This window comes from Oncorhynchus masou, chromosome 13, assembly GCF_036934945.1.
Source record: "Oncorhynchus masou masou isolate Uvic2021 chromosome 13, UVic_Omas_1.1, whole genome shotgun sequence".
NCBI classification, from domain to species: domain Eukaryota; kingdom Metazoa; phylum Chordata; class Actinopteri; order Salmoniformes; family Salmonidae; genus Oncorhynchus; species Oncorhynchus masou.
The window spans coordinates 75,782,518-75,793,814 of NC_088224.1; the positions used below are offsets into that span (position 1 = coordinate 75,782,518).

The following is an 11,297-nucleotide window of genomic DNA, read 5'->3' on the forward strand; positions in this document are numbered from 1 at the left end:
ACATTTAAGTCATTTAGCAGACGCTCTTATACAGAGCGACTTACAAATTGGTGAATTCACCTTCTGACATCAGTGGAACAGCCACTTTACAATAGTGCATCTAAATCATTTAAGGGGGGGTGAGAAGGATTACTTTATCCTATCCTAGGTATTCTTGAAGAGGTGGGGTTTCAGGTGTCTCCGGAAGGTGGTGATTGACTCCGCTGTCCTGGCATCGCGAGGGAGTTTGTTCCACCATTGGGGGGCCAGAGCTAAGAGCTAACCCCGAGTTAAGATCTAACCTGTCCCAGATCAGGTTAAGGATTCGTTGCTATAGATATTTACCCGACTCCAACTGAGCCACTTTCATGGTACCGGTTATCCAAAGTTAAACTCAACCAAAGTTACCTGCTAACTCCTAACTCCTAAAACTACAACCATACTTTAGGGCTCTGAATGTTGGTCCAAGAAAAAGTGAGCGTGTGCTGCCGACACACTCCAGTGAGTGTGTGGGTGTTTTCCTGTACATGTAGCGGTCAGTCAGTCGGTCCACAAACAGAAGCAAATAACGTTAATTAGGCTTGTTGTTGTTGACCACTGAAATTGGCTTGTCGATTTTAATTCTGGCTGTTTGAACACCTATTTTTATATGTTTACATACCCTTTTTATATGCAAGATTAACATGTGACTGCATTGAGTATGAACTGTTATAATTACCCAGCCCAAATCATTAGCACTTCCAGGTAAAACTACACATCAAGTGAAACACTGTCAAACTTTAGGCTGTTTAAGGTGGAAAAGGATTGTATGACAAGGACATAATGACTTCTGGGTAGGTAGGATATCAAATGTAAAAAATATAACATGACATTAAATATTTTTTTAAACTCCCTCACCACACTGTCTTGCAAATTGTGATACAATTATCCGCCAAAGTGACTGACAAGCCAGGCTTTATCGTAAGCAATAGAAAGGCAAAAGAATTAAGACAGTTTCAGACCCCGACTGTATAATGCCAACGAGATGAGAGCTTTGTGACAGCACTGCCAGTGAGCAGGAAGAAAAAGACAGTGGGAGAGAAAGCATTGAAGAGAGTTCAATTTACATTTCGACCCATTTATGAATATGGAAAAATGTAAATAAAGCCATTGAATGAATTATTGAATGTTCTATTGTATATAGGCTATGGTACAGTATATACAGTGACTCTACAGCCCCTTACAAACCATAATTAAAACGACATTCAATGATATAATTTACACAACCTAGGCTACCCAACTTTGATCAAATAGATTGTTACATATTTAATGAATTGAGTTTTATTTTCTACCACTGATCACATTTGACAACCAACCAGATCCAAACAAGTAAGAATAGTTGTGGTTAAATGCAGTGCCTTCGGAAACTATTCAGACTCCTTGACTTTTTCCACATTTTGTTACAGCCTTATTCTAAAATGGATGAAAAAAATAAATCCTCAATCGATACCCCACAATGACAAATAAAAACAGATTTAGAATTGTTTGCAAATGTAGTACAAATAAAAAATACATTATTTACATAAGTATTCAGACCCTTTGCTCGGAGACTAGAAATTGAGCTCAGTTGCATCATGTTTCCATTGATCATCCTTGAGATGTTTCTACAACTTTGATGTCCACCTGTGGTCAATTCAATTGATTGGACATTATTTGGAAAGGCACACACCTGTCTATAGAAGGTCTCATGTCAGAGCAAAAACCAAGCCATGAGGTCGAAGGAATTGTCCGTATAGCTCTGAGACAGGATTGTGTCGAGGCACAGATCTGGAGAATACCAAAAACACAGTTGCCTAAAATATTCTTAAATAGAAGTTTGGAACCACCAAAAACTCTTCCTAGAGCTGGCCGCCAGGCCAAACTGAGCAATCGGGGGAGAAGGGCCTTGGTCAGGGAGGTGCCCAAGAACCTGATGGTCACTTAGAGCTCCTCTGTAGCTATGGGAGAATCTTCCAGAAGGACAACCATCTCTGCAGCACTCCACCAATCAAGACTTTATGGTGGAGTGGCCAGACGGAAGACACTCAGTAAAAAGGGCACGTGACAGCCTGTTTGGAGTTTGACAAAATGCACCTAAAGACACTCAGACCATGAGACAAGATTCTCTGGTCTGATGAAACCAAGACTGAACTTTGGCCTGAACGCCAAGCATCACGGCTGGAGGAAACCTGGCACCATCACTATGGTGAAGTATGGTGGTGGCAGCACAATGCTGTGGGGGTGTTTTTCAGCAGCAGGGACTGGGAGACTAGTCAGGATCGAGGCAAAGAGAACAGAGCAAAGTAATGGAGAGATCCTTGACAAAAACCTGCTCCAGAGCGCTCAGAACATCACTGGGGCGAAGGTTTACATTCCATCAGGACAACGACTAAGCACAAAGCCAAAACAACGCAAGAGTGGCTTCAGGACAAGTCTGAATGTCCATGAGTGGCCCATCCAGTGCCCGGACATCCCTGTTGACCTGAAAATAGCTGTGCAGCAATGCTCCCAAGCCAACCTGACAGAGCTTGTGAGGATCTTCAGAGAAAAATGGGAAACTCCCCATATACAGATGTGCTACGCTTGTAGCGACATACCCAATAAGACTTGAGGCTGTAATTGTTGCCAAAGGTGCTTCAACAAAGTACTGAGTAAAGGTTCTGAATACTTATGTAAATGTGATATTTCAATTAATTCTAACTTTGTTTTTTTATTAGAAAAAAAAAATCTAATCTAAACCCGTTTTCACTTTGTATTGTATGTATATTGATTTCTTTCCTCAATGTAATACATTTTAGAATAAGGCTGTAACCTAACAAAAAGTCAAGGTGTCTGAAAACTTTCCAAAACACTGTATAAAACAGAACACCGCCATCAAGCAGAATTCTCACCCCAAACACTTTTCACTTAGAGTCATTCTGTATCTAGTCTCCTCCACAGCTTCTTTAGAAAACTATGTCAGAAGCAGTAAACTGTTATCCACACTCGCACTCCAATGACAGAGAGAATGGCATTTTGATCAATTACATTTCAGTCCATGCTCAATTGGAATAATTTGTATCCAGAGATCCTTGCCAGAAACCTGGCAGAAAAAAAATGTATTACCTGCCTGAAAATACCATTTGAAAGGAAATATTGAGAAATCTTGTGGCTGCTGCCAAGAAGCCATCTACTTCCAGACAGTGTTTCTCTTGTTAAAGGCCTCCTTCGTGAAGTTCATTGTATTAACTCCATCTTATCAATGGTTGCTCTCCGCATTTCTCCACCTGGAACTTACAAACTCAACCATACAACACATACAGAAAGCATGTCAGAATATTCAGTAGGCTACAGTTGAAGTCGAAAGTTTACATAAACCAGTTTTAATGACTCAAACTTAAGTGTTTCAACCACTCCATAAATTTATTGTTATCAAACTATAGTTTTGGCAAGTCGGTTAGGACCTCTACTTTGTGCATGACACAATTGTTGGAAAAAATGACTTAGATTATTTCACTGCATCACAATTCCAGTGGGTCAGAAGTTTACATGCAGCATCAACTTAGTGTCTTTAAACAACTTGGAAAATTCCAGAAAATGATGTCATGGCTTTAGAAGCTTCCGATAGGCTAATTGACATAGTTGAGTAAATTGGAGGTGTACCTGTGGATGTATTTCAAGGCCAACCTTCAAAATCAGTGCCTCTGCTTGACATCATGGGAAAATCAAAAGAAATTAGCAAAGACAAAAATTGTAGGCCACAAGTCCGGTTCATCTTTGGGAGCAATTTCCAAACGCCTGAAGGTAGCACGTTCATCTGTACAAACAATAGTAAGCAAGTATAAACACCATGGGACCACGCAGCAGTCATACTGCTCAGGAAGGAGACGCGTTCTGTCTCCTAGAGATTAACGTACTTTGGTGCGAAAAGTGCAAATCAATCCCAGAACAACAGCAAGGGACCTTGTGAAGATGCTGGAGGAAACCGGTACAAAAGTATCTATATCCACAGTAAAACGAGTCCAATATCAACATAACCTGAAAGGCCGCTCAGCAAGGAAGAAGCCACGGGTCCAAAACCGCCATAAAAAAGTCAGACTATGGTTTGCAACTGCACATGGGGACAAAGATAGTACTTTTTGGAGAAATGAAACTAAAAATGTTGGTCTGATGAAACAAAAATAAAAATGTTTGGCCATAATGACCATCGTTATGTTTGGAGGAAAAAGAGGGAGGCTTGCAAGCCGAAGAACACCATCCTAACCGTGAAGCACGGGGGTGGCAGCATCATGTTGTGGGGGTGCTTTGTTGCAGGAGGGACTGGTGCACTTCACAAAATAGATGGCATCATGAGAAGGAAAATTATGTGGATATATTGAAGCAACATCTCAAGACATCAGTCAGGAAGTTAAAGCTTGGTCACAAATGGGCCTTCCAAATAGACAATGACCGCAAGCATGCTTCCAAAGTTGTGGCAAAATGGCTTAAGGACAACAAAGTCAAGGTATTGGAGTGGCCATCACAAAACTCTGACCTCAATCCTGTAGAAAATTTGTGGGCAGAACTGAAAAAAGCGTGTGCAAGCAAGGAGGCCTACAAACCGGACTCAGTTACACCAGCTTTGTCAGGAGGAATGGGCCAAAATTCACCAAACTTATTGTGCGAAGCTTGTGGAAGGCTACCCAAAACGTTTGACCCAAGATAAGCAATTTAAAAGGCAATTCTACCCAATAATAATTGAGTGTATGTAAACTTGACCCACTGGAAATGTAATTGAAAAAAATAAAATCACTACTATTATTCTGACATGTCACATTCTTAAAATAAAGTGGTGATCCTAACTTACCTAAGACAATTTTTACTAGGATTAAATGTCAGGAATTGTGAAATGTATGTAATCTTCTGACTTCAACTGTATATGCTCACCCACACCTCTACAGAAGCTATATTATTTAACCCTCAAGATAAAGGAAAACAGTGCAAAAATCACATCTTTGAGGATTGCATCAAACCACAGGTTTTGCTAACACACCCAGCTGAGTGTCCGTTTCTCCCCTCTAAGCCTGTGGATTCAGCAGACAGACAAGGATTGTTCTTCATTCCGAACCCAACTCTCCCTCCTTCCGATTCTTTCCCTTCTCTACCTCTCTCCCTGATTCTATCCCTCCTTTCTGTTCATTAGGCCCTCAGATAGTCTAGCCATCCATCTGCCACAGAATTGCTTTCTCTGACTGTGTGCAGACAATCACCCATTCCATTACTCTGGTGATATCATTTCTCCTCTCCATGCGAGCGCAGAATAGACTAAGATGGACAGTTCTCTTTTGATAAACAGAAAGAGGGCTGATAATGAGAAACACCGCCAAGGTCATCTCGTAGAAAAGATGGTGGAGGAAAGAGGGGGGTACTTTGGAACTGGGAAAATGCTCACGGGTGCAAGTTTTATTCCAGAGCAAATAACCCCGACCAGTACTTCTCTATATCAAAGCCAAGGCTCTAGATATAAGCGCTGTTTAGATTTCTTTTCAAATAGCAGTTGAACTTCAGGGCTGCTAGGTCATATAGTGGATCAAAGACTCTGCAAGCACTGAGAACAGGAAGACCGATGATCATCCTGATTAGAGAGAAGAGAAAAGGTAACCTGCAGAGGTTCTAATAACTGGTTACTTGGCATGTTATTCTGGTTTGCTTTGAGATGTTATTGAATCTGAAATATGCATGGAAAAACACATACGCCAAGATTATGTTCAGAACAATATGCAATGTTGGTGTGGTGCTCATTTGAATTGTGGCAGTAGAAACTAATCTTCATTTAAATATAGTTGTGGAGTATAATTATCAATCATTCAGTGTGTAGGTGTTGATGTCAATCCTTTCCTATCTGGTGGAATACCTTCCACAGATGTTACCTTGCATTTCTTTTAATGTGGCACCTGTGATGCTTATTTACTCATCCCCAGTCGGCTGATGTGGTTATGTGCTCAGTGGTATTTCTCTGAAGCAATACGGCATTAATATCTCCATTTCATCCCAGAAGCTCAGGCAGCAGACACTGCTGAATTAGACTGTCACAGCAGCAAATGGAGAATGCAATATCAACACTCACTCACAGCTTGCTTGTCTTGCATGAGTGTTCTACAGCGTGACTGAAAGATAACGGAGGGCGAGCGACAGAGGAAAAATGGAGAGAAAAGAGGCCACATTCTAGAATATATATAATTACTTTACTGATCACTCGGTGCCAATCGATAATCACAGCGATGTCACCTATCAACAGGGGTGGCCTGTCGAAAGTCAAAGCACACTGCAACGTAAGCATCATCTTGCAAGTGAATACTCAAGAGCTGAGTAGGACACACAGTATATATTACACACACTGAATATGCATTTACAGCCTTATGCATAACATCAGTCTTACAAGGTTCCAGACCAGAAATGTACAATAACTTGGAATCCTACACATTACCGGTCAAAAACCTGCAGTCAAGATAGAGGGTTGTGAAAGCTGCCCAGGACCACTGAACAAGAAGTATTTCTTGTTGATCCATTGTTCAGAAAGTCTGGACTGAGAAGTATTAGTCTAGTGTTGGACAGATACTGAAAGTCCCTTTTTAGTCAGTGGAGGTGGACGGTTGGTTCCATCAGTAAAGGCTGCTGAGGGGAGGACGGCTTATAATGCCTGGATCGGCGCAAATGGAATGGCATTAAACACATGGAAACCATGTGTTTGATGTATTTGAGAACATTCCACTTAATAAGCCCCCCCCCTCAATTAAGGTGCCACCAACCTCCTGTGGGTTCCATCTAGGTGAAGAGTTTGGTTAAAGCCATGTTGCAGAGGCCTACTGTGGAGTCACTGGTGCTTGTGTCTCTTCTCCTGGTGTCGGTGTTTCGCCAGGTGCATCTGTCTGCAGTTCCGCCAGCATGTCAGTCAGCTTCATGCCCAACACTGGATCCCTGGTCACTGACGCCACCTGCAGGTCAATCGGCAAAAGTGCAGCCATTGTTAAACAGAAGGTCTCATGTTTGTAAGTGATTAGTATATACACTATACAGGACCATTCAAAAAGGTTGACAGCCCTACTCCTACTTCCAGGGCTTTTCTTTATTTTTGCATTGTAGAATAATAGTGAAGACATCAAAACTATGAAATAACACATGGATTCATGTAGTAACCAAAAAATATTTATATTTGAGATTCTTCAAAGTAGCCACCCTTTGCCTTGATAACAGATTTTAACACTCGTGGCATTCTCTCAACAAGCTTCATGATTAACAGGTGTTAAAAGTTCATTTGTGCAATGTCTTTCCATAATGTGTTTTAGCCAATCGGTTGTGTTGTGACAAGGTATGTGTTATACAGAAGATTTGGTCAAATCTATACAAGTCCATATTATGGCAAGAAAAGCTCAAATAAGGAAAGAGAAGTGACAGTCCATTACTTTAAGACATGAAGGTCAGTCAATCTGTAAAATTTCAAGAACATTGGAAGTTTCTTCAAGTGCAGTCACAAAAACCATCAAGCGCTATGATGAAACTGGCTCTCATGTGGACCGCCACAGGAAAAGGAAGACCCAGAGTTACCTCTGCTGCAGAGGATACGTTCATTAGTTACCAGTCTCAGAAATTGCAGCTCAAATAAATGCTTCAAGTAACAGACTTCTCAACATCAACTGTTCAGAGACTGGGTGAATCAGGACTTCATGGTCGAAAGAAACCCCTACTAAAGGACACTAATAATAAGAAGAGACTTGCTTGGGCCATGAAGCAAGAGCAATGGACATTAGACCAGTGGAAATCTATCCTTTGGTCTGATGAATCCAAATTTGAGATTTATGGTTCCAACCGCCGTGTCTTTGATGTAGAGTAGGTGAACGGATGATCTCCGCATGTGTGGCTCCCACCATGAACCATTGAGGAGGATGTGTGATGGTGCTTTGGTGGTGACACTGTCAGTGATTTATTTAGAATTCAAGGCACACTTTACCAGCATGATTACCACAGCAACACGCCGTCCCATCTGGTTTGCGCTTAGTGGGACAATCATTTGTTTTTCAACAGGACAATCACCCAACACTTCCATACTGTGTAAGGGCTATTTGACCAAGAAGGAGAGTGATGGAGTGCTGCATCAGACAACCTGGCATTCACAATCACCCGGCCTTAAGGCAATTGAGATGGTTTGGGATGAGTTGGACCACAGAGAAAGAAAAGCAGCCAACAAGTGTTTAGCATATGTGGGAACTTCTTCAAGACTGTTGGAAAAGCATTCCAGGTGAAGCTGGTTGAGAGAATGCCAAGCATGTGCAACACTCATCAAGGCAAAGGGTGGCTACTTGGAAGAATCTCAAATACATTGATTTGTTTCACACTTTTTTGGTTACTTCATGATAACATGTGTTATTTCATAGTTTTGATGTCTTCACTATTATTTGACAATGTAGAAAATAGTTTAAAAATAAAGAAATACCCTTGAACGAGTAGGTGTTTCCAAACATTTGACAGTTACTGTATGTATGTGATATATATATATATATTTTTTAATTTTACCTTTATTTTACTAGGCAAGTCAGTTAAGAACAAATTCTTATTTTCAATGACGGCCTAGGAACAGTGGGTTAACTGCCTGTTCAGGGGCAGAACGACAGATTTGTACCTTGTCAGCTCTGGGATTCGAACTTGCAACCTTTCGGTTACTAGTCCAACGCTCTAACCACTAGGCTACCCTGCCACCCCATGCAAAAGTTAACACTTCAAATTAGTAGATTTGACTATTTCAGCCACACCTGTTGCTGTATAAAATTGAGCACCAGTCATGCAATCTCCATAGACAAACATTGGCAGTGGAATGGCCTTACTGAAGAGCTCAGTGACTTTCAACATGGCACCGTCATAGAACGTCACCTTTCCAATAAGTTATTTTGTCAAATTTCTGCCCTGCTAGAGCTGCCACGATAAACTGTAAGTGCTGTTATTGTAAAGTGGAAATGTCTAGGAGCAACAACAGTTCAGCTGCGAAGTGGTAGGCCACACAAGCTCATGGAACAGGGCCACCGAGTGCTGAGTCGTGTAAAATTTGTCTGTCCTCAGTTGCAAAACTCCCTACCGAGTTCCAAACTGCCTCTGGAAACAACATCAGCACAACTTAGTCGGGAGCTTAATGAAATGGGTTTCCATAGGCGAGCAGCCATACACAAGCCTAAGCTCACCATGGGCAATGCCAAGTGTCGGCTGGAGTGGTGTAAAGCTCACCGCCATTGGACTCTGAAGCAGTGGAAACTTCTCTCTGGAGTGATGAATCACGCTTCACCGTCTGACCGACGGATGAATATGGGTTTGGTGGATGCCAGGAGAATGCTACCTGCCACAATGCATAGTGCCAACTGTACTGGGGCTGTTTTTCATGGTTCGGGCGAGGCCACTCAATTCCAGTGAAGGGAAATGTTAACGCTACAGCATACAATGACATTGTAGATGATCGTGTGCTTTCAACTTTGTGGCTACAGTTTGGGGAAGGCCCAATCCTGTTTCAGCATGACAATGCCCGGTGCACAAAGTGAGATCCATACAGAAATGGTTTGTCGAGATCGGTGTGGAAGAACTTGACTGGACTGCACAGAGCCCTGACCTCAACCCCACCCAACACTTTTGGGATGAATTGGATCACCGACTGCGAGCCTGGCCTAATCGCCCAACATCAGAGCCCATCCTCACTAATGCTCTTGTAGCTGAATGGAAGCAAGTTCCCGCAGCAATGTTCCAACATCTAGTGGAAAACATTTAATACTCCATATTACTGCCCATGATTTTGGAATGAGATGTTTGATGAGTAGATGTCCACATACTTTTGGTCATGTAGTATGTCTATAGAGTATTTGGAAAACAGGCAGTCAGCATTAAAATTATTGAGTTGTATCATTTGAAGTCTACTCACCGCAGGACCACCCCTCCTCCTTAATACTAAGCCCTCAGCAAGGAGAGCTTTCCCAGTCTCCTCAAACAGGGAATGTTTCTCCAGTTCTCCCCTGCTCTCTAACTCTGTATACTTCTCCACAAACCTACATGAAGGAAGAAAAAAAAACACTTTATAGAACTGCAGAAGTTAGGATCCAGCATTGTATGAGGAATCCTAAAACTTGATGAACCTATGATCAATGTGATTTATTGCCCATACCTTTGGCATGTTGAAACAAAGTTGGACTTGGTGAGATCAAAAGCTCTGGGCCCTGTTCCATACACCTCATAGAATTTCCTGGGACAGAGACCAATGCTGATCAACACATGTATATTTCTAACAGCTTTTGAATGGCAGTAAAAAGCTTAAGGCAACCCGTTTAATTAGCTTACGCTCTGATTTCATCCTCTCTGTAGAAGATGTCAGGCACAGCCTCTTCTTTCTTCCCATAGATCTTGGCCACTGGTCTGACATAAAGTGGGTCTTTCTTGGGTGGAAAGGCCTTGTATACATCATACCAAATGGGCTTGTCAGACTGTTTGACAACTCCAGAACGCATAAGATCTCTGACTCTGAAAATGAAACCAGTGAGTCAGCAGCAAAAATGTAAACAATGGAGCAAATGCATTCTCAATTTCACATGCAAAGAGCTAGACTAGCTAGCTAACGTTAGAATGTATATTACGAGGAACCATACCCTTGATAGCATGGACTACCAGTTGCTGAAAAGACACTCCCACACCAAATAAAATTGTATCGAGCTAACCTTAGCTAGAAAACTCTAAAGGGTCTAGAAAACTAGATAGCATCCTCCAGTAACCTTGAATGACAGAAATTAAGCTGGCTAACGTTAGCTAGCTAGCAACACGACATTTTGACCTACCGCGTGAACACTGTTCCAAATTTTTCAAGTCGACTTCCAGCCATAATGGACTTCAATTTAACTACACTATGCGCGTAAAATGCAGCTAGGTAATTATCCAGTAAACTCAAAGATCATAGTTAGCAAACACCAACTACAGGGCCTCGAGCATGGACGACTACCACTTCCGCAAGTTATTTCTGCAGGGATAATCTGCACTGTAAAAACATACGGCGCGTTCCAGATCATCTACATTTTAAGCGCTGCAGGCACGGATATTCTTCTTCTATGATATCATGGCGGTCAGCAAACAATCATGTAAATGCATGCCGCCACCTACTGTGCTGGAATGTACGCTCAATCATGATCTGCCCAATTCTGAACTTCCATGAAAATTAAATAAAAGACATATAAATCCCTACTAACTTCTACCAGAAACACCAGCCCTGACATTAGGCCCACTTACTACAGGAGCAGCCATGGAAGCTCCATCATTCCACACTG

General features: G+C 41.8%; 1 protein-coding gene across 1 annotated transcript; it reads right to left on the reverse strand.

The window, feature by feature from the left end:
- Positions 1-1,283: 1,283 nt before the first annotated feature.
- LOC135553070 (small ribosomal subunit protein mS23-like) lies at positions 1,284-11,035 on the reverse strand. The gene is made up of 5 exons (XM_064985159.1): positions 10,815-11,035; positions 10,324-10,503; positions 10,151-10,228; positions 9,911-10,034; positions 1,284-6,950 (listed from the first exon to the last, which is right to left on the reverse strand). Exons 1-5 carry the CDS (start codon positions 10,856-10,858, stop codon positions 6,819-6,821), a joined length of 558 nt encoding a protein of 185 aa, XP_064841231.1. The 5' UTR covers positions 10,859-11,035; the 3' UTR covers positions 1,284-6,818.
- Between the last annotated feature and the right edge of the window lie 262 nt (positions 11,036-11,297).

Excerpts from the sequence above, each read along its gene's own strand:
- LOC135553070 (XM_064985159.1), bottom strand. The coding sequence starts at position 10,858 with ATGGCTGGAAGTCGACTTGAAAAATTTGGAACAGTGTTCACGCG. Across the intron at positions 10,229-10,323 it reads AGAGAGGATGAAATCAGAGC|GAAATTCTATGAGGTGTATG; the intron begins GTAAGCTAATTA and ends TCTCTGTCCCAG. Across the intron at positions 10,035-10,150 it reads TTTGTTTCAACATGCCAAAG|GTTTGTGGAGAAGTATACAG; the intron begins GTATGGGCAATA and ends TCCTTCATGTAG.